Source organism: Scomber japonicus, chromosome 8, assembly GCF_027409825.1.
Source record: "Scomber japonicus isolate fScoJap1 chromosome 8, fScoJap1.pri, whole genome shotgun sequence".
Classification (NCBI taxonomy): Eukaryota; Metazoa; Chordata; class Actinopteri; order Scombriformes; family Scombridae; genus Scomber; species Scomber japonicus.
This window is the reverse complement of record NC_070585.1, coordinates 29839770-29862640: the sequence shown is the minus strand read 5'-3', so window position 1 is coordinate 29862640 and position 22871 is coordinate 29839770. Positions and strand designations below refer to the sequence as shown.

At 39.9% G+C, this 22871-nt stretch overlaps 1 protein-coding gene across 1 annotated transcript in view; it reads right to left on the bottom strand.

Moving 5' to 3' along the window:
- The window catches only part of fat2 (FAT atypical cadherin 2), a 117046-nt gene that overhangs the window by 41649 nt on the left and 52526 nt on the right, over positions 1–22871 (bottom strand). Inside the window, exons 15-18 of the mRNA XM_053324155.1 lie at positions 19337–19726; positions 5446–5657; positions 1527–1664; positions 680–823 (exon numbers count right to left, since the gene is read on the bottom strand). Of these exons, the coding sequence (XP_053180130.1) occupies positions 680–823; positions 1527–1664; positions 5446–5657; positions 19337–19726 (884 nt within the window). The remainder of the gene's footprint in view (positions 1–679; positions 824–1526; positions 1665–5445; positions 5658–19336; positions 19727–22871) is intronic.

Sequence of the window (22871 nt, the reverse complement as noted above, 5' to 3'; positions counted from 1 at the left end):
TAACGTTGATCCTTCCTTCTGTCGTTCTTTCCCCCCTCCCTCCTTCCTTTCCTCCCTTCCTTCTTTCCTTCCTCCCTTCCATCTGTCCTTCTTTCCTTCCCTCCTTCCTTCCTTCCTTCCCTCCTTCTTTTCTTCTGTCCTTCTGTCCTTCTGTCCTTGTTTTCTCCCTCCCTCCTTCCTTTCCTCCCTCCTTCCTTCCTTTCTTCCCTCCCTCCTTCCTCCCTTCCTAGACTCGAGGACAACAGGAAGGTTAAAGCACTTTGAGCTACATCTTTTGTATGCTCTATAAACCAAGTTGATTATTATTATTATTGAGAACTGAAGCCAATCTTTGGGAAAAAGCTGCAACAAGAATTCAGCTTCTCCATGAGTCAGCCCTCAGTGCAAGAAGTGCTTATGCATTTGTGTGTTTGCACTGTGCTGAAGTGCTGCTGTCGCTAAATATAGCTCACCTAAATGTTGATTTGTAACAGAAGTGTAATTAGTTGAGTAGGAAACATTTAAAGAGGCAGAAAATTAAAACTAAAATACAAACGAACTGTTCAAAGATGTGCAGCAGCAAAATATTTGGATTTACTCAAATTTCACATTTTAAATTGGTCATTTCACAGAGAGACGAAGTGTTTGGCAGCTCTCCTGTTAGTATCTGAGTCAGTCAGTGTAACACAGGCCGTCATACCTGCAGCAGCAGACTGTGGTTGATCTGAGAGAAGACAGGCGGGTTGTCGTTGACATCGGTGACGGTGACTGTGATGAGGACGGCTGACGACAGCGGAGGATCGCCTTCATCTGCTGCCTGCACCGTCAGAGAGTAATGAGGGATCTGGAGAGAAGGAAGAGAATATGTCATCAACTTCAGATTCATTTCATTTTAATTTTTTTTAGCTTTTTAATCCATTTCCTTTTGTCTTTTTTATTATATCTTCCAACTTTTTTTTTCAGATATACAGGCCAACATCTGTCTTTTGTCCATGTTTTAAGATCCAAATTGACCCCGTCTGTTTTGACTGTCCCCCCCCCTTCCCTCCCTCCCTCCCTTCCTTCTTTCTTTCCCTACTTCCTTCCTTTTGTCCTTCTTTCCTTCCTTCATTCCTTCTTTCTTTCCCTCTTTCCTTCTTTCTTTCCTTCCTTCCTTTTGTCCTTCTTTCCTTCCTTCCTTCTCTCCTTCCTCCTTTCTTTCCCTCCTTCCTTCTTTCTTTCCTTCCTTCCTTTTGTCCTTCTTTCCTTCCTTCCTTCATTCCTTCCTTTTGTCTTATTTTCCTTCCCTCCTTCCTTCCTTCCCTCCTTCCTTCTGTCCTTCTTTCCTCCCTCCCTCCCTCCTTCTTTTCCTCCCTTCCTTCCTCCTGTCCTTCCCTCCTTGCTTCTTTCTTTCCTTCCCTCCTTTCTTCCTTTCTTCTGTCCTTCTTTCCTCCCTCCCTCCTTCCTTTCCTCCCTCTTTCCTTCCTTCCTTTCTTTCCTTCTTCCTCCCTTCCTAGACTTGAGGACAACAGGAGGGTTAACACACACACACATAAACACACACTGACCTCCTCTCTGTCCAGCGCAGTGCGGACAGAGATTTCTCCGCTGCGAGGATGGATGGAGAACTGCTGCAGAGCGTCTCCGCTCACTATGGAGTAACGCAGCAGGTTGTTGACAGGACCGTCCTGATCAGTGGCTGTTACCTGCGGATAGAGGAGAGGAGTGAAGGTGAGGAAGTGAGGAGGAAGAAGAGGAGGAGGAGGAGGAGGAGGAGGAGTATAATAACTCTAAAGGTCAGGCAGACACACACAAAAGATCCAAACAAGTTCAACGTAGTAGAAACACTTGAAGAGATCTTTGTCAGGCATTGTCAAGTAAAGTGAGGTCATGGGCAGCATCTCTGACGCTTGTTACAGACACAAAGGACTGAATATAAATCACTGGATTGAAGGACGAGCTCAACTCAACACCCACATAAGGAAATGGATTACTGTGGGAAGACAGGAAACATCTGTATGGCTTGCTTTAAGTCGTCTTTTTATTTGATATCTGATATAATGTAGAAAGCTAAATCTACAGGCATATAAATATAACAATTAAATACAAAACGTTGATCTAAACTGAGTATTAAAAGCTGTTAATTGTATGGTGCCTGTACAATCTTTCCTCAAACATTGCACAGATGGTTAAGATTGCACTTGTTTTTGTGTTTCAGTGTGTGTGTGTGTAGGAGGAGGTGAGGTTGTCTGTGTCTGTGTGTGTGTTATTTATTAAGTCGTCTTATGGCCTGAGGAAAAGGCTGCTCCTCGGCCTGCTGCTGCATGTTCTGACAGACCAGGATCTTCTTTTTTCGAGGGCAGCAGGGAGAACCGGCTGCTGTGTGGGTGTGTCGGGCTCTTAATGACCCTCAGGGACTTCCTGAGGCAGACCGCTGGGTTTACGGCTCCTGCAGTACTAGACGCACCTCCGAGGCCTCCAGCACCTTGCGGTCTGTGCTGGTGCAGCTGCTGAACCAGGTGGTGAAGCAGCCGGTTAGCAGGATCTCTACGGTAACTCTGGGGCAGGGGCAAATTTATTTCGGAGCCCGAGGACAAACAGACACCGCCGGGCCTTTATAATGACAGTGGTGGTGTTGGTTGATATTTGACGTTGTCCAGATAGAGAAGGGGGGGTGGGGGGTGGGGGGGGGGTTTGAGTGCCAGTTTCTGCCACTTTCTGCTGTGGTGATGGATTTGAAGCAGGTGTGGACAGTCCGGAGGGAGAGGGACAGGTTAAATGTACCCCCCTCTCGACAGCTGTAGTGGGCGTAGACCTTCAGGATGATGCCTGGTGTGGATTTATCTGCTTGCACAACTGGCAAACATCAGCCCCAGTGATGGAGAGAGGGGGGTGATCCTGGTCTGCAGGGATGGTGGTGGAAGAGGAGCAGCTGGAGGGTAGCTCAGGTTTTCAGAGGCGAGGGAACGGGCATAAAAATCCACCAAAGAACATTTTCTTCTGTCTTGTTTCGAGATATTTTATTATTAACAGGAGAGAAACTTCTTGAAACACTTTAACATGCGTAAAAGTCTTCAAGGGAAGGTGGTTTCATGTTTTAAGAAAAGACTTTCGGACTCAGAGATGACTCATTAATGCTAATGTCTTCCAATAAAAAGCACGGATCTCGTTCTCTACATGTTTTTCTCCTCACTACTGTAGCTTTAGGCTGACTGGAACAATGTATCCTATAATTTTTTCCACTTACAAAAGAACCCTCTCTCTCTCCCCCAATTATGTGAAAAACAGTTCAACCATTTCAAACAGTGAAATATTTGCAGTTAAATGTTGAAAACAGACAGATGGGAGCAAAAAGACGAGAGAAGAAAAATGTCAAATATGAAACGGTGTGATTACAGACTCATCATCCAGGCGTGGTCCGACCATCAGCGAGCCACTGAGCTGTGTTATTGCTGTGTTATCTCTGCTGCTGGCCTGACAGATGACGGCTGACATGCCGGATAACTGTGTGCTCACGTGTGTGTGTGTGTGTGTGTGTGTGTGTGTGTTGAAACTGTTTCATCACTCAAAGTCTATTTTTGTGTGTATGAAATTATCAATATGAGTGTTTTTTTTTCTTGTTTGTTTTTGTCTTAAACTTGTTCGAGTGTGTGTAATCTTTTTTTTTTATTACCTGAATGATCTCCTGGATGCCAGATGTCAGATGTCAGATGCTGTCATATTACTTACACGTATGTGGATCTTGTGCTTATATGTGTGTGTGTGTGTGTGTGTGTGTGTGTGAACTGTGTGTGATATAATAAATGAAAGAATGTGTGCTCAAATTAAATACTTGTATGTTACACCTATGAGATATGTGTACGTGTGTGTGTGTGTGTGTGTGTGTAAGCTTGTTTTGCTGTCTTTGTGAGGACCAAATTCAGTCCTTCAGTTCTTGTTTAAAGGTTAAGAATTGATATGAAGTTAAAAAAAATGGCTTGAAATGTTGTACTGTTTGGTTTATTGTAAATAAATCTCCTGTTTGGATCCAAAACAACAATGAACTGATCTACTTACAAGTATTAAATAATGTGTGTATCCAAAGCCTGATATATCTTATTCCTCTGTGCTGTAGTCCTCTGCTGTTGTCCGAAACCTATTAAAACCATGTGACTGAGCCACACTGTTGCACTGGGTGACATGTTCCTTCATATCAAAAAGTTTGGTCATGTTAATTTGTTTGGAAACGGCTCCAAAGACTAATAACACCAATCATATTTTCTGTCTTGTTTTGCCACATATAACAACCTCTGATCCCATTTCTAAAGAAACTAACCTGCCCAGACTCTTTATAGTGAATGAACATGTCACCCAGTGCAACAGTGTGACGTGACATGTTTTTAATAGTTTTTTGGGCATCAACTGAGATTTAGGAATAAGATATATCAGGCTTGGGATGAATGATAAATGGACTGTATTTCTGACTGCTCTAAGCTCTTTTCACCACATATCACATTCACACTAGGGGTGGGAATCACCAATACGATTTTATTGCAATTTTAAATAAATTGTGATATATTGGGTTTTCATTTCATTTGCAATTCATATAATAAAAGATCGATACTTGGCGTCCATATATCGATACAATATCGCCATGCAAAATATTGTCACACTATGCTGTATCTAATTCTCACACACATTCATACACTGATATGGCGTAAACCATCAGGAGCAATTTGGGGTTCAGTATCGTGCCCAAGGACACTTTGACGTGCTAATGGAGAAGCCGAACCATCAATCATCCATTTAATGTCCAACCTACTCTACTTCCTGAATCACAGCTGCCCCATACACACACACACACACACACACACACACAATGCTTGTTAGTAGAACAGTTCATTATTGAGATTTGTTGACAATAGGAAGTTGGGTCTCTTTACATTAAATGAAATGAATGAGAGTATGGTCTGAAGTGCCTGAAATCTCCCCACTGCACCTTTAATGTTAGAATTAGATTAGGGTTAGATATTAGGTTTGGATTTTTAAAGCAGATTAGGGGTTGAGGATTGTGTTGTGTCAGCATGGGGTCCTCACAACTATACAAACGTGTGAGTGTGTGTGAGTGTGTTGAGGCTGAAAAGCACAACATGGAAAGTCTATTCTAAAAGATACAGATAACAGTGAAATGTCCTTCAGTTAAATTGAACCTTGGAAATATATTTAATTTAAAGTCTAATCCGATTCAGTGATTTAATTAAAGATTACTGATGTTTTTTTGTGAGTGAGAGAGTGTGTGTGTGTGTGTGTGATGTATGATGTGCTCCATATTCTGTAATGTACTGTATGTGAGTGTATGAGTGAAGCATTCATCATAAAGAAATCTATTTAATGCAGCTTTCACTTCACTATTTCTTCTCTTCTGTGTGAGTCAAAGTGTCTGTCACCTGATCTGAACACACACACACACACACACACACACAGTACGTACAAGTCTTGAGCTCTTACCTTCATCACAAGGCCTCCAGGTGATAGATCCTCGGATATCTCAGCGCTGTAGTCGCCACGTCCGAACACCGGAGCGTTGTCATTGACGTCCGTCACGTTGATGAGGACCGTGGTGATGTCACTGAGGGACGACTTGCCTCGACTCCCCTCCACAGACAGGTAGTACTCATGGGAAACTTCAAAATCAAGCGGTGCGATGAGGTTCAGAACTCCTGCAGACCATAGAAAGGAAAAAAAATTATTCATCACAGGTTCAATTATTCATAGTGAAAAAGTGAGAAAAGTTCAGCGACTGTACAAAACTGCCAGGAACGACAAATACACACAAAAAACAACACAGAGCAGGATTCATAAAACATGTGGCGTCGTCATTACAGAAACATGCTGCATGGACAATTACTGCTCAAAATCCTTTCCTCAGAACTTTACTTTAAATTCAAGGTTTTCAAGGTTTTTGAAAGATGCATCAGACCGCGGGAAAAAAAAAAGAGGATAAAATGATGCATGGCGCATCGGCGCATTCTGTCTGTCCTCCTTCCCTTCTTCTCTCTTTCTTTCCTTCCTTCTCCTCCCTTCCTTCCTCCTTTCCTCCCTTCCTTCCTCCCTCCTTTCCTTCCTTCCTTCCTTCCTTCCTTCCTTCCTTCCTTCCTTTCCTTCCTTCCTTCCTTCCTTTCCTTCCTCCCTCCCTCCCTTTCTTCCTCCCTCCCTTCCTTCCTTCACTCGAGGACAACAGGAGGGTTTAAGATGTATGAAAAATGGTATCTTGGGTTTGAATATTTCATGTACATGCAGCAGAGGTAAGTCAGGTTAAGCTTCAATAACTTGGAAGGTAAATTAGAGGAGGGGGGGGGGGGGCGGGAGGGGGGTGAATTAATTAGGCCTCAGACACTTTCTTTTGGAAACTGGAAAAGTTTTTGCTGACTGATAGAACTTTTTTTATGTAACTTCCCTGTGTGCTGCTGCCACTGTACAAACTACAAGTGCTCCAGTGAGGATTTATAATGGGTGCAGTTAGCTGGTCACCCACAGTCATATTTAATTGGATCCACGACTTTAAGTTGGGTCATCAAATATTTAATACTATTCATATATATAATTAGCATCTAGAGATAATGGAACCATTAACCCATGGATACAGGATTAAAATGACAGATTTAATGTTTTATCATACTGTGTACTTATGTCAAAAGTTAAACTTAAAGTAATATGAATACTTTTGTATGTCAGCTATTTGTAAGATAAAATAAGATAATCCTTTATTAGTTCCACTGTGGGGAAGTGTACTGTAATACAGCAGCACATAGCACAAATAGAAAGAGCGTCAATATAAATAATAAAGACCAAAACATATTAAGTAAGTACACAAGCAATAAAAACAACAGTAGTAAAAATATAGTTAAAAAAAGGAACATTATGTATAAGAGTAATATTGTCAGAGTGAAAATATGCCTGAGTCTGATAATGATATTAGAATACAATAGAATACAATAGAATGGAATAGAATGGAATAAAATGGAATGGAATGGAATGGAATAGAATAGAATAGAATAGAATAGAATAGAATAGAATAGAATAGAATGGAATGGAATGGAATAGAATAGAATAGAATAGAATGGAATGGAATAGAATAGAATAGAATAGAATGGAATGGAATAGAATATATCTTTATTGTCATTGTCACAAGTACAATGACATTTTAAAGTGCTCACCAGTCAGTGCATCATTCATTCATAATAAAAAATAAAAATAAAAATAGAACAATAGAACAATAGAAATAAATATAAATTAAAGTTGCAAGCAGCGATGAACGGGCCCCCATGCATGTCGGCCCCTAATGAAAGAAAAAGATAATTAATAATAAATACTATACATAAAAACAGCCCAAGTACATCCTGTCTGTTTTTATGTATAGTATTTATTATTGATCATCTTTTTCTTTCATTTTTGCACATTAGTGTACATTAAGAAGTGCAGCACTGTACTGTGACATATATTAACTTTAAAAACTCATTTATTCACAATGTTTTCACTCCATTTTAACACTTTATTTCATGTATTTCCATCCACAGCAGCACTGTTTGTTCTGATATATAAATATATGTGGAGTGACATCATCTTCCTGCCGCCGCGCTTAAACGAGCTTCGCGCTGAAAATGCAGAATATATATATGTGTGTGTTATGAAGAGTGACAGATGTAATATACTGTTTAAAATGTATGTATAAGCAAGGTTCTTTGGAAGGTAATATGCACCATAAGTCAAACTCATACATACAGGAGTGTTTGTGTGTGGTATATCAAGTGACATATGGAGTGAACCCTCGCTGTTGTCAGCTCAGTGAAGCTATGAGGAACTATAAATCTCTCCACAGCTGGCTGCCGTCGTCATGCGTTATCCGTCATCCCCGTGTGAAGTCTATCCCACCCTCCAAAAAAAAAAAATATGGCAGGTGATAAAAGAGGCGTCAGAGTTATTAAAGGGATTTACTGTGTCATGTCCACTACTTTTGGTCTGTTATTGAGTCACTCCTTCAGGTTCTGATGATACTCGCTCCTCATTTTTCTGACCTGCCGTAAACGTGTTGAACTTTAATAGACTTGTTTTCTCCTCCTGCGGTCGTTTCATCTACAGAGGATTGTTACTGAATGTTTGGTGTGTGTTGTTCTGTACTTTTCATGAAGGACATGCCTCCATGTTGCCGTTAACATTGATTTATTGATTCATAAAAGTGTTATTTGTAAGAGAAAAGAAAAGATGAGGAAAAGCAGGGTTATCTCTAGTTTCTTACCAGAGCTGAAACGACTCATTTAAAAAGGAGTTTCTTTTTAAACTTCCTGTCGTCCTCCTGGGTCAAATTGACCCGTCTGTTTTCACTGTTCCTTCTTTCCTCCCTTCCTTCCTCCTTCTCTTTCTTTCCTCCCCATTACATTCCTCCCTTCCTTCTGTCCTCCTTGCCTTCCATCCTTCCCCCCTTCTTCCTCCTTCCTCCTTGCCTTCCATCTTCCTCCCTTCCATCCTTCCTACTCCTTTCCTTCCTTCTTCCTCCCTCCCTCCCCCCCTCCCTCCTTTCCTTCCTCCCTTCCTTCCTTGACTCGAGGACAGCAGGAGGGTTAAGGACGAGGCTCATTTTCTTACTGTCAACAAGTCTCATAAAAAAGACTAAAAGCAAACCACTAAAATCTCTAAAGTTCTTCAAAAACACATCAATGAGCCACATATCCATCATTATCTCCAAATGTGTATTAATCCGCTGCTAAAAGTAGTCCTAAATGTATTATTTCCTCTTATTTGAGTAACATTTGCTAAAGACTATAGTGGCCAGCTGTGTTAGGAAACGACTGATCCTTTTAAAATATGAAAGTATGAGTTTGTGAGCTTCTTTTGTTTCTTTTAAAGATTCCCATCTTCAGTCGGAGCCAGTGGGGGGTTTTTGGGGTTGAGTGTAATTAAGTCAGAAAGTATTGAGAGATGCATGAACACATTGTTAGTTTTTGGTGCTTTTGAGGGATTTGCTGAATATAAAAACAAATAACTAAAAAAAAAAAAAAAAAAAAAAGTAGAACAAACAGCAACAGCAGACTTTATCCTTTAAACAAAGTAGTGCTGCAGAGGATTGTCCAAACTTAAACAAAGAGGCAGCGACGACATCAATGAAAAATGAACAATACAGTTTTTTTTGTTGGATTTAATACCAAACAATAAGAAGAAAGTGATTATTTCATCAGCTTGTAGTTTTGACTCTTTTAACTACTTTTTAAAAGGAACAGTTTTCTTTTTTTTCCTGTCTTGTTTCACTTTTTGGCGTCTCAATCCGACTATTTCTTCTTCTCCATCATCATTAACTCCAAATCACATCAGTTAGTTGCCAACAAAATCAAATCTTAAACAGCTCATTTGTGTTTTGTGGTGAAGCTTGTACAGTACAGCCAGTTTAGTTTATATATTTTATAGATCTGAGTGTTTCAGAGGAGAGGAGACCGACCGACTGTAACGTGTTATAACTTCTTTCTTTTTCTTTTTTTTATGTTTATTGCACTGAGCAGGTCTGAGGAGACAGGATAACACTGTTAGTGAGCTTATTATACCGCACAAAGCCTCAGTGTATCTGTCAGCTCCAGCTTGTCTCATCCAGCCGAGTGTGGGTGAGAGCCTATTTTCTAAGAGGGTGTAGAGGGGCAGGAGAGGGAGGCGGGGGCTGCCAGCCAGTCTGCTGAACCATACTTCATTAAGATAAAACAAAACGGGATCCAACGAAAACAACCATCCCCCTCCCCCTCATCCCCTCCTCCCCTCTTCCTCTCTCTCTCTCTTCTAACTTAACACCTCCAGGTTTCAACAAGTAAATTATTTGCACCTCATACACGCACAGTACAGATCTCACTTTATTGATTTTTCGGAGATCAAGGAGATTTGTACAGCCGGCCTGAGTCAGAACGATCCAAGCTGTGTTATTTATTCATTTGTGTATTTATTTATTTATTTATTAAGCTTTTTCTACTGGAAAGAAGAAAAAAAGAAGTAGTTGGCTGAGCTCCATTTTTTCCCTCCCTCTTCATCCTCTTACTGGGTCAGGACAGTCTATATGGTTTTATCACATTTATTTCACACTCCAGTCAAATCTGAGTCATATTCATGAGTTTCTGACGCAAAAGTATTCATTTGCATATGTTCGGTTGTGACATAGAAACCATGAGGGCTGCTTTGTGTCACTGTTTATGAGACTGTAGCATCAATTTGATGAAATGTCTTATTTATACTGCATGAGTGAGCTCACTGTTTATACAAAACTGTCCTCCGAGGGTAAAGAAACAGCATCAGTATTCAGTTGAACTGCCAAAAACACCAACATAAGCTTTTTGTGTTACTGATCTTAAAGTTTGCATGAAGACTTTCTATTTAAAGCTTTTTGATAACAATGATGACATTTATCCTCCACCTTTTAACCTTTGTGTCGTCTCTCCGGCGTCAAATTGACCCCGTCTGTTTTGACTGTTCCTTCTTTCCTCCCTTCCTCTTTTCCTTTCTCCCTCCCTCCTTCCTTCCTTCTTTCCTTCCTCCCTTCTTCTTTTCCTTTCTCCCTCCGTCCCTCCTTCCTTCTTTCCTGTCTTTCCTTCCTTCCTCGCTCCCTCCATTCCTCCTTCCTTCCTTCCCTCCTTTTCTTCCTCCCTCCCTGCCTCCCTCCCTCCTTTCCTCCCTTCCTTCCTTTTCTTCCTCCCTCCCTCCCTCCCTCCCTCCCTCCCTCCCTTCCTTCTTCCTTTCCTTCCTTCCTTGACTCGAGGACAACAGGAGGGTTAAGTGTCTATAATCAATATTTTCATAATAACAATGTATAAAATGACATGTGTGGTTCCATGTGACAAATCTACAGAGAATTATCAGTGTCTCTGCAGCTCCTCTCAGCTTCACACAGCTTTATAGTGAGTTTCAGCTCATTGTTCATAGTTCTCCAGCTGTAACGTTACTGTTCTGGTTCACTCTCAGCATGTTTTCAGAGAAAAAGCCCGCTGTGCACTACCTGCTCAGCATCCATCAGGCAAACAGGGTTAGCTGTAGATTAGCTGGTGAACATAGTGGAGCATTTAGCAGCTAAAGAGCCAGATATTTCCCTCAGGAGTTGGTAGAGAGCAGCATTAGAGTTAAAACAGAGTGAGTATTGGACTTACATTCAGCAGGTGGACAGAAACACAACTCTAAATGAATGATAATGTTGCACCATAACTGCTGGATGTGGGAATAAACACTGTTTGCTAAGAAAAAGGCGATGATGGGTCAATATTGTGTGTAATTAGTTTAGTTTAGTTTAGGGACAGCGTACATTCATAAATATTTCAAAATAAAATGTAAATGTGCCAGAATAGGACAAAACAGGACAGAAAGAAAGAAAAAATAATAACTAAAAATCAAGAAAAATGAGCAACAGAGTGACAAATCAGCAGTAGTTGTTTAAAACTGACAGACATACAAGGCGTTAGCCATAGAGAGAAATTACAGTGCAGGTTATATAGTAGTCTATTGATGATTACAGTTTTGGTTATTTTTAATCCATGTCTTAAGTTTGTTTTTGTAGGATAGACAGCTGCTGCACTCTCTTACATCAGTAGAGAGAGTATTCCAGTAGTTTGAGGCGCGTACTGAGAAGACTGTCTCTCTAAGTGGTAATTATGGATCAATTTTGGTAAGACGATGTCAAACAAACTAAGTCATCCTGCTAATAGAGACGCAACATCAGAAAATTGCCTGTATGAGTCGATGTGGAGCAATTATATTTAGGCATCAGCTAGGAGATCAGTGCTCTGCTCCGGAGCCCTTTAGCTTTAACCCATAGTCATTAATAATCACTTTCTGCATTCAAATCACATACGAGGCACATTTATGAGGCTCTGATCCAGAGATGCTTGAAATATACAGCAGCTGTGTGTCCAATTGACAGCTCTTCATTCACAATGGTAATATTTTTTTCCTCAGGCTGTTTTAAATAGTTGAAACAGTTCATGTATAATATCTTTTCTTACGTCATACTGGCTCACAAGTTTACCTCATGAAGCCTCGTTACAACCTCAGTTTCTGAAATTCAGGGTCTGAATTTTATGTTAAATGGAGTCTTTATCTTTACATTGTATGGTCAATAATACAGCTGTTGGCCCTTCATCTTCACCTAAAGGACAGATTATCAGATCCAACTGGAAATCTGTTGAAATCTAGTTATGCTGTTACACCTAAAGGCCTTTTCCCTCTTATATTTTTTATTTATTTGTTTTTTTCTCTCCGTCTTATTGTGCTTTATTGTAATATTTGTTGTATTTTACTGGTCTGTTGTGTATTTTTCTTGCATTCATGTTCTTTGGTTCATATCTCATGTTTTATCTTTTAAAACACAATCTAAAAAAGCAAAGTTCAAACAAAGTTCCTTCCTTTCAATCTCAATTCGGAGCCAACTTTTGACAGAAATGAACTCTAATTCCAATTAAGAATAGATGAAAACACTTATATATTATTTGTGCCTTTAGCAAAGATGTGAAATCCTCTGTTTTTTTTCCCTCTCCTTTGTTAAAACTGGTTGGCACCAACTTTTCCATCAGCCTTTAACTCTTTCCACCACCTGCCACGACTACAAGCTCTACAAGCTTTAGCTCTATTTGCTCTTTTATGCTCTTACTGTAAATAATTCCCACCATCCAGCAGTTTCTCCTCCTTCATTCACACGATATAAAACCCACAGAGCAGAAACCACCAGAGGCTGACATTCCTCTCCGTAACAGGCGTGTTTGTGCAGGTAATTATGCTAATGTGTGAGATTTATTACAGCGCTGACTTATTGCATGCTGCGCCTTTAATATAAACCAAAGATACAGTTTGTACACAGCGGCTCTTACACGGCTGCTCGTGCTCCCCGCTGCCAGCTTTCTGTCAATAAGGGCTCGTATCTGCACTCTGTGTTTTTGCTCAAAGCAGTCGGAGCTGCTGCTGCACAGCGTGAAGCGACTTCTCAGAAAGTAGGAACTGGGTGAAGGTGATTTGTCATTGTCAGCTTTCCCACATGCTTCAATGTGTACACACACACACAAGTGCAAGTTCAGAAGCTCAAACTGAAGACTTTTTAAGAGCTTTTGAATGCTGCTGGTGATTTAATTTGACGTCAGCTGCTACACTTCAATATAAAAATGCTTTTCTTGGATTGTGACACACACAAAATTGAACATTTATGAAAAAAATGAAGCTCAGTTTTTTTGCACTAATGCATTCCCTGACACTGTTATACTCCAAAACAGATGCAGACAGCAGACGTGCAAAATATTCTGTTTATACAACACTTGCTACACATACACTCGAAGTACAGTGTGTGTGTGTGTGTGTGTGTGTGTGTGTGTGTGTGTGTTGTAGGCACGTAGTTTCTGCACATGAGCAGATCTAATTAATGGCAAACTGACTCTTGTGCATATATGGATGCATGAAGTATAATTTGGCTTCGACCTTCAACATCACGACTGTAAACCTGAACTCAAACCTCAAGTCTTAATTCTGACTAACGCGGAAATAATGAATCCGTTAGTCAGTAAACAGAAAACTCGTCAAACAAACTGATTCCTCTTTCATGCCTGCAGCTCTGCAAACTGACATTTAAGATACAGTCATTGTGAAGATCTGCTGCTTCTGTTTTGTATCATCATATAAATTGAACATCTTTGGGGTTTTTAGACTGTTTGTCAGACTAAATTAGAAGATATCGCTTTAGGCTCTGACAACTTGAGATTTTTTCACAGTTTTCTGACATTTTCTAGACTGAGCCATTAATTGATAATGAAAATGAGTTGCAAACCTGATTTTAATGCTTAAAACCACACATTTCCTCACTCTCTCTTCACAATGAGGCAACTTTTAAGGGTCTAAAATTTAATCTAAATTGAATCCAATATCAAGCTTAAACCAAATATTTCTACTTTAAAACCTACATTAAACATTTCAGCATATGCCTGCAATTCTTCTTCATTATTTTCCTCATGAGTGCAGCACAGATTAGCAGTGACGCCTGCAGTACAGACTGAATACAGATGAAGTAGTTTAGGTTTAGTTGCAGGGATTGGTTGATCGGTTAAATTAAATAAATGCTGCTAATTTCTGAAGAGTTGAAATGTGACAAAGAAACAAAAAAAACCTGGTGTGTTTCGACCAGGCGGGGAGCTCTGGTCCTCTGAAATGAGGCCAACGTGGAAGTAACTTAGAACTGCATTCTATCAAAAGACCACCAGGGGGGCGACCGTTTTGGAAAAGGACTTCCGTCTCTATACAAGTCAATGGAGAATTCACCAACTTCTCACTTGATTTCTAACCTCAGTAAACGTTTTCAAAATGTGTTTATGGTCTCAATCGCTAGTTTAAAGCCTTCTTCAATGCAGTATGATGTTCATTTGGGACATTTTGGCCTCCCTGATTTTATATGTGACGATAAAGCAGGGTATGCATTAGGGCGTGGCTACATCCTGATTGACAGGTTGATTGACCAATGTCCTCGAGATCCAGCCCTCGCAACCATAGCAACCTCCACCGCTCCGCCCATGGCTCCGCCTCATGCCCATATAAGTAGAATCCGTGTTTGTTTTTTTTCCCAGCATGCACCTGAAATTTTCAAGATGGCGCTGCCTAGATTAGAAATGATTGGCTTCTGAGCAGCAACAAACCAATGGGTGACGTCACGGATGTTACGTCCATTTCTTTTATACAGTCTATGGTTTTGATGCATAGTGCACAGTGATGATGATGATGATGATGATAATGCACTTTTATTTATATAATTTAAATGTCATTTGTTTTATAATCAGCTGTTCTGTTCAGTTTATCCAGTTTGAGGACACTTTTACCTTCAACTACAGTTCGTCAAACTGTCCTCTGTGACTCAGCAACACATTTATTTGTCGCAGTGGGAAACCTTTGTCCATCTGGCGCCTGCAGTCAGACATCTACTGAAAAACTGTGTCTGTAAGCATTTGACGAAAACAGCTTCTGATCCAGGACCAGTGTGAGATTTAGATTTTTTTTTTTTTACAACGGCGTCCTTAAAGGCGTCCGTCCTTGAGGATGTTTTCTGGAGGATAAATAATTGATTTAGTTCATTTCTGAGTCCGTCCAGATTGAAAAACAAAACTCATAATTTATCCATCAAGGTCTCAACGAGCTTATGAGTCTTTCTCCTGAAGAGCAAAGAAGAAAGCTGATCATTCAAACTAATCCAATGCTCAGTTTGATGTTGTTATGCTTTTTTTTAAGTGACTCCATTTCCTCTTAAACTGCTTTTTTTTCCTTTTCTTGTGTTAACGTTTTTTCTTTTTTATTATCATGACTTCCCCGAGGAGGATCTGTGAGTTCCTGTTCAGCTTGTTCTGCAGGTGTTAACAGCAGCATGTGATGAAGATTTCACAGTAACATTAAAAAAGAAAGAACTTCATATCAACAAAAACCATTCAGGTCACAATACCAACATTTTTTATCTTTAAATATTTAACCACCAACTCTCAAGTAGCTGAGGTTAAATACAGACAAACATCAGCCTCAACAAACCAGATAAAGACATGAATCTGTGTGGGTCTGACTTTCCTGTGTATCCTTCACAACCATCAACAAGCTTCAACTAGTCAAATCTGACATCTAAAAATAACCACTTAATTATTATTCAGTGTTAGTTTTCAAGGAAGTAAAAACATTTCAGTTAAATAAAGTCCTGAAAATAAGGTCGACTGTTCACCAACTGATCACATTAAAATAAAACTTTGCTTTTCCTGTTATGAAGTCAGGGTCAATGAAAAAATAATAAATAAATAAACATATGAATAAGTTGCACACATTCTTTTTTTGTGGACCCAGCATCAAATTCCTGCTTTTAATCCATTTTGAGAGAATATATTAGAGGATTATGGTAAAAATGTCTAAGTGGTGTAACCATAAAAACTTTGCACCAAATAATTCAACTTGCTTAAAAACACTAAATTCTCAATCAAACACCATATCAACTAGTTTGGCATGATCTTACATTATAACTTTATATTAAATAAAGGTAATGGAATACAATTGATCTAAATATTACATTTAATCTGGAGAATCATGGAGATCAGGAACCATAAATTAAGTAATTATTAGTATAAGTCCACTTAAACACACTGTAGGTGGAGAACATATTAAATATTCATCATTCTTTTGTGGTTACACCATTTGACCAATTCTTTGTCATCTCTTATTCACAGACGTGTGATTGTTTCACATTAAAACAAAAACAATATAAAGTTTTATCACAGTCAGTTTTTCAGTAAAGCATTTGCAGCTGCAGCCAATCATCTGATCACTCATCTATTGTCGATTATCAATAGTGTGGAGAGAAGCGGCTTCCATTAATCACACTGTGAAACTTTGCCTCAGGGTTTGTTGACACTTTTAACTGAAATGTTTCAACACATCTGTAAACAGCTGCTGCCCCGCCCAAACCCCCCCCCCCCGAGCCCCTCACCGACCCCCCGAGGCTTGTTTTATCTCATCTCATCCTGTTGTTTTAATCCAGTTTTATCTTATTTTATTAACCCTTCTTTTTTTATTGTTTTATCATAAATATACTGCTGCTCTCTGCTTTTATATGCGGAGATCTTTGCAAGCATGAATTGTGCTATATCAATAAAGTTTATTAGTGTTGTTTTAATCTGTTTAAACTGCCGGTTTCTATTGATTTTTCTTGCATCTTCCTCATTGATTGTGTGTTTTATTGCCTTTTGATTTTTAACGTTTGCAGGTTTTTTATGGTCTTTTTTAAAGTTTTATTCTTGTGAAGCACACAATTCTATTTCAGTGAAAGGTGAAGTATACTAAATACATTTGCTATTATTATTATTTAGAGAGTAAAGATTGTAGATTTTTTGTTATTTATAAAGAATACAGCTCGAAACTGAGAGGAAAAACACAACAGGAGTGAGATTGATTACCTCTAAAACAAGGTTCATATCTAGGGATTAGTTTCTATAGCATGTACAGTATATGTGTGTGTGTGTGTGTGTGTGTGTGTGTGTGTGTGTGTGTGTGTGTGTGTGTTAACTGGTAATACTGGGCCCTGTGTGGTTTTTTTCTCATCGCTACCAGTGACATGTCTTTACAGGAAAGCTGACTCAGCGTAATGTTTTCATCTGCGGTTCAGGCTTATTGACGTATGTGTGTGTTCAAAAAATGAAGGTGACGTAAATTATTTAGTTATTTTTGACCCAACTGTGAATTAGAAACAAGGTTTAAAGCAGAGAGGAGGACGCTCATCAGGTTTGTGGTTAAGGTCTCAGGTGTGTGTGTGTGTGTGCGTGTGTGTGTGTGTGTGTGTGTGTCTGAGTAAACAAAGGAAGAAGAAAGAGGATAGTCGAGGGATTTATTGATCCGTTAAAACAGAGAGGAGAAGCAGAAGAATGACCAGCTGATGTCCTAGAATCAAAACTTCTTCTTTTTATCTTCTTCCTATTTTAATTTGTCTACACATTTAAAAAGGATTTAAAGCATCTTTCTAAAACAAGTCAATAATATCTCACTTCTAATACATTCCTCAAACTCAAAACCAAAACTTTAATCCCCTTAACAACCGTCTCAGTCTGATGCCATTACTTCTTTAGTCTTGTTTACAGTTGGAGCAGATTTGGACAATTTTTTCGCCTTTGATTTTTTTTGACAGATTAGAGCAGAGACATCTAAACCCTGCCTGAGGTATTTATCCAGTAAGACACTTCAAAACTATGCTGGACACACTGTTAGATAAGCCTTTTTCATAGTTTTGTACTTCAAGTTTAACTCCATGAATGGACAACAACAACAATCTCAAACAAAACTAACACATTCCTATCAAGGCCTTGGTTCTTACTGTCACATCTCAGCTTTTTAAACTTTAACACTCCTCCTGCTCTCCCTTAATAATAAAAGCTAATATAGTAGACAGTGATCAATGAGCGTGGTTCTTCTGACCAGCTGGCCTTTACTGGTTTATTGGGGAGCAGGATATGAGATAATCCCACATAATCTGAAGGGCAGAAGGCCAAAGTTTTTAAATCCAGCAGCGGAGGGAACATATGAGAACTACTAGGTACTTAACATTAGATAACTCTGACTTTAACCCTGCTGCTGTCCTCGAGTCAAGGAAGGAAGGGAGGAAGAATGAAGGAAGGAAGGGAGGAAGAAGGAAGGAAAGGAGGAATGAGGGAAAAGAGGGAGGAAGGAAAGGAGGAAGGAAGGAGGGATGGAGAAAGGAAGGAAGGAGAGAAGGACAGAGAAAAGAAGACAGAGAAAAGAAGGAAGGGAGGAAGGTAGAGGGGAGGAAAGAAAAAGAGAAGGAGGGAGGGAGGAAGGAAGGAAGAAAGAGAGAAGGAGGGAGGGAGGAAGGAAGGAAGGGAGGATAGCAGAGGAAGGAAGAAAGGGAGAATAGGAGAGGAAGGAAGGAAGGAAGGAAGGAAGGATGGAAGGATGACAGGGAGGAATAAGGAAGGAAAGAAGGAAGGAAGGAAGGAAGGAAAGATGGAAGGGAGGAAGAAGGAAGGAAGTGAGGAAGGAAGGAAGGAAGGAAGGAAGGAAGGAAGGAAGGACAGAGAAAAGAAGGAAGGGAGGGAAGAAGGAAGGAAGGAAGGAAGGAAGGAAGGAAGGAACACACGGGGTCAATCTGACCTGGGAGGACGACACGAAGGTTAAAGACAAACACTTATCACCAAATCTGAAACTTCTTGTATCTTTTAACTTTTCTCTCCTCCTTAATGTTACTGTTAAGTTCTTCAAACACATGTTTTCAGTTTTAAAAAAAGCAGCAAAACCTCAGATTTAATGACTAGCTGGTGAACATATGTTTTCCTCGATGAGGATATATATATAAGTAGGAGACAGTTTGCCAACATATTTGTCATATTAACTTAATGAGGCTGCTGCAATATGTCCGTGTTGTTTTAACAGCTTGTTTTTCTGACCTTAAGTGGCTAAAAACTGTGATTCAATGTTACACTTCTAGAAAGTTGCATAACTTGTGAAAGACAGTTAAACTCTAGTCCAAATCAAAGCAGAAGGCCGACTCTTTTTTCCCTGGTGTGGGTCAAAGCTTTCAAATTTCACACCCTCAGTTTGTAAATCAGGCTTTCTTTAATTAATCTGACATCTCGGAGCCCAAAACCTTGTCCAAATCAATATAACATGATCAGGGAGGGATTTACTCAGACTTTATAAACCACAGAATAAGTTATTATTATAAATGATTTAATAGGCTGAAAAGAGCTCAGTGTGATGAGTAAACTGACCTTCATGTGCAAAATCAGTGGAATGACCCTTTAAAGAAACTTCATATTTGTTTAAGCTCATTAAAACCAACTATTATAATTAAACTTAAACTCAAAAAAACTATTCTTACCTGTGTGTGAGTCTAACAGGAAGCGTCCGTCATCGTTACCGGAGATGATGCGGTAGGAAATAACATCCGGCCCTCCTCCGTCTCTGGTGAGGGCCGAGACGCTCAGCACCTCCGACCCCACCGCTGTGGATTCTGGGAGCTGGGCGGTGTACTCCGAGCTCAGGAAGACCGGTTGGTAGTCGTCCAGGGAGACCACGTCCACCGTCACCGTGGCGACGGAGTAGAGGTGACGAGGCAGGCCCCGGTCGGTTGCCTTCACCTTCAGCTCGAATGATGGCGGGGTCTCGGGGGTCAGAGTTCGCTCCAGGCGCAGGATCCCCGAAAATTCATCCAGAGAGAAATAACCACTGTCTCCAGCCAGGAGGGAATACTTCACCTCTGAGTTTATACCTGCAGGACACATGACGTCATTCATTAAACATTCATTACATAAATCATTTTGAGCAATCAGTGTATTTTTAGCACCAACCTTTAAAAAATAGTTTGGTTTCAGTCATGTGACACAAGCTGCATATTAGTATAGACAGACGTGCTGCTGCATGAAACCTGCACTCTATTGAGTAAATAGCATTGAGTAAACAAGTCAGCCAGACGTTTGTAGCTTAACTTACAAAAACAACCAAATGTCACACTGGTCAGACATGAGTCAAGGAAGGAAAGGAGAAAGAAGGAAGGGAGGGAGGGAGGAAGGAAGAAGGAAGGAAGGAAGGAAGGAACGATGGGAGGAAGGAAGAATGAAGGGAGGAAGAAGGAAGGAAAGGAGGGATGAAGGAAGGAAGGGAGGAAGAAGGAAGGAAAGGAGGGAGGAATGAAGAAAAGGAGGGATGACAAAAGGAGGGAAGAAAGAAAGGAAGGAAGGAAAGGAGGAAACGAAGGGAGGAAGAAGGAAAGAAAGGAGGGGGGAAGGAAGGAAGGAAGGAAGGAAAGGAGGGAGGAAGGAAGGAAAGGAGGAAGGAAGGAAGGAAGGAAGGAAGGAAGGAAGGAAGGAAGGAAGGTAGGAGGGCAGGAAGGAAGGAAGGAGGGAAGGAAGGAAGGAAGGAAGGAAGGAAAAGGTAGGGTGGAGGAAAGAAAGAGAAGGAGAGAGGGAGGAAGGAAGGAAGAAAGATGGAGGAAAGATGGAGGAAGGAAAGAAGGAGAGAAGGAGGGAGGACAAAAGGAAGTAAGGAAGGAAGGAAGGGAGGGAGGAACAGTCAAAACAGTTAACTAGTAAATAGTAGAAGTATGAAACTCTACAAGTGGCAGTTATTCTTATTACATTCACAAAACTAGATTTGGAGCATGAATGTGTTTTAATTTCATGGCAATCTGACATTTAGCTTTTCAAATTCCTCTCTTAAAAGTTTCAAGGTAATATTAATGCAAATTTTAATCACATTTTTTTTCAGACTATCTGCAAAAGAAATATTTGAATAATACATATTTTCATCCACTGCCGCTTTGCACATTTTTGGAGATGGTTCATTAAGATTTTAACAGCTCATGGAGCCACTTTTCAGTCGGTGCCATTAAAACTATTTCAGAAGAAGAGAACCCAACTAGACCATGTCATTATCATCTCCATAATCAAACCACTATTTATTCAGGTGTATCGTAGTGTAACTCTTTTTTAAATATATATCTGTATATATATATATATATCTGTACATTTCTGCTTTATCTTCTCTGTGAAGCACTTACTTCTTCAAACTGTGAAAAATATGATGAAAATAAGACACTTTTGTTTGTTTTTTTGTATTCATTTGATAATAATGTTTATTCTCCTAATTGCTTCACATAGATCTGAAGCCACCTCAGCTAAGGATACAAATGTATTTTCCATATTTCAATTTTATCCCCAAATTTTCTGCATTTCCACTAAGGTTTTTTGTTTTTTTTACACAAAACTTAAAAATAAAAAAAAGGGGAAATGGAAAGACAGTAACACAGTTATTGGAGGATTTATACTACTGGGACCACGAATATAAAACCTACAGCCACAATTTATTCAGGTGTATCTTAGTGTAACTCTTTTTTAAATATATATATATATTTCTGTACGTTTCTGCTTTATCTTCTCTGTGAAGCACTTACTTATTCAAACTGTGAAAAATATGATGAAAATAAGACACTTATGTTTGTTTTTTTGTATTAATTTGAAAAGAATGTTTACTCTCTTAATTGCTCCACCCAGATGTGAAGCCACCTCAGCTAAGGATAAAAATGTATTTCCCATACTTCAATTTTTTGTCCCCAAATTTTTTGCATTTCCAAAAAAATAAAAAACAGGAGAATGGAAACACAGTTAGTGGAGGATTTATACTACTGGGATCACGAATATAAAACCTACAGCCAACTAAAAAGCAATCTGGCCCGTCGATTTTGAGATTTATTGCAGATCACCATCTGTAGGCCCTGCTGCCACTGGACCAAGAAGTCAGCTGGTGAAAAAGTCCCACAGTTACCACCCCATTAATCCCATTAATCCCATTAACACACAGCTGGTAACACGAGACTGATGATTTTTAAGAATGTGGTTTAACCTTCCTGTCGTCCTCCCGGGTCAAATTGACCCATCTTTTTGACTGTTCCTTCTTTCCTTCCCTCCTTCCTTCCTTCCTTCCTTCCATCTGTCCTACCTCTCTCCTTCTCTCTTTCTTTCCTTCTTCTCTCTTTCCTCCCTTCCTTCTTTCCTTCCTCCATCCCCCTTTCTTCCTTCCTTCTGTCCTTCCTCCCCCCTACCTTCCTCTCTTTGTTCTTCTCTCCTTCCTCCCTTCTTTCTTTCCTTCCTCCATCCCCCTTTCTTTTTTCCTCCCTCCCTCCTACCTTCCTTCCTTACTTACTTCTTTCCTCCGTCCTTCCTCCCTCCCTTCCTTATTTCCTTTCCTCCTTTCCTCCCTTCCTTCCTTCCTTCTTCCTTCTGTCGGATCCTTCCTTCCTTCCTTCCCTCCTTCTTTTCTTTACTCCCTTCCTTCCCTCCTTCCTCCCTCTCTCCTTTCCTTCCTTGACTCGAACACAACAGGAGGGTTAAATGGGTGAATGTGAGGAGTTATATATCTAGAAACACTTAAAACACTTGTGTCTACTTGTATTCATATATTAGTGACTACTAGATAGTTTAACTTCTCCATTCATGGTTAAACTGGTTAAACCGCTCACTCAGTGGCGTCACAGGACTCACTGTTATCTGAAGCATCACTATAATGTTGACTTTGGGGGATATCTGGCTCGTAATTACAAAAGTAAGGAAAACATGAAGCACCGATGCAAACTTCTGATAAAGCCACGCAGGTCTGTTGTTGCCCTCCGTGGTTGCAGGTTAACAAAATATGCTCGGCACGCCCTTGTAATTCACAAACATCCGTAACCGCTGAGGTTAATCTGCAGGCAGAGTCTTAGGTTTTGCTGTCGGAGGTCTCAAGACTGCCGTTTTAGGATAATTGTGCTTTAATAGGAGTGTCATGATAAGAGGTCAACATTGTTAAGTGGAACAAAGCCTCTGACAGGTGAGGTTGTTCTGACAAGCCTTATGAAGTGTTCAAAAGTTGAAAAACATGCA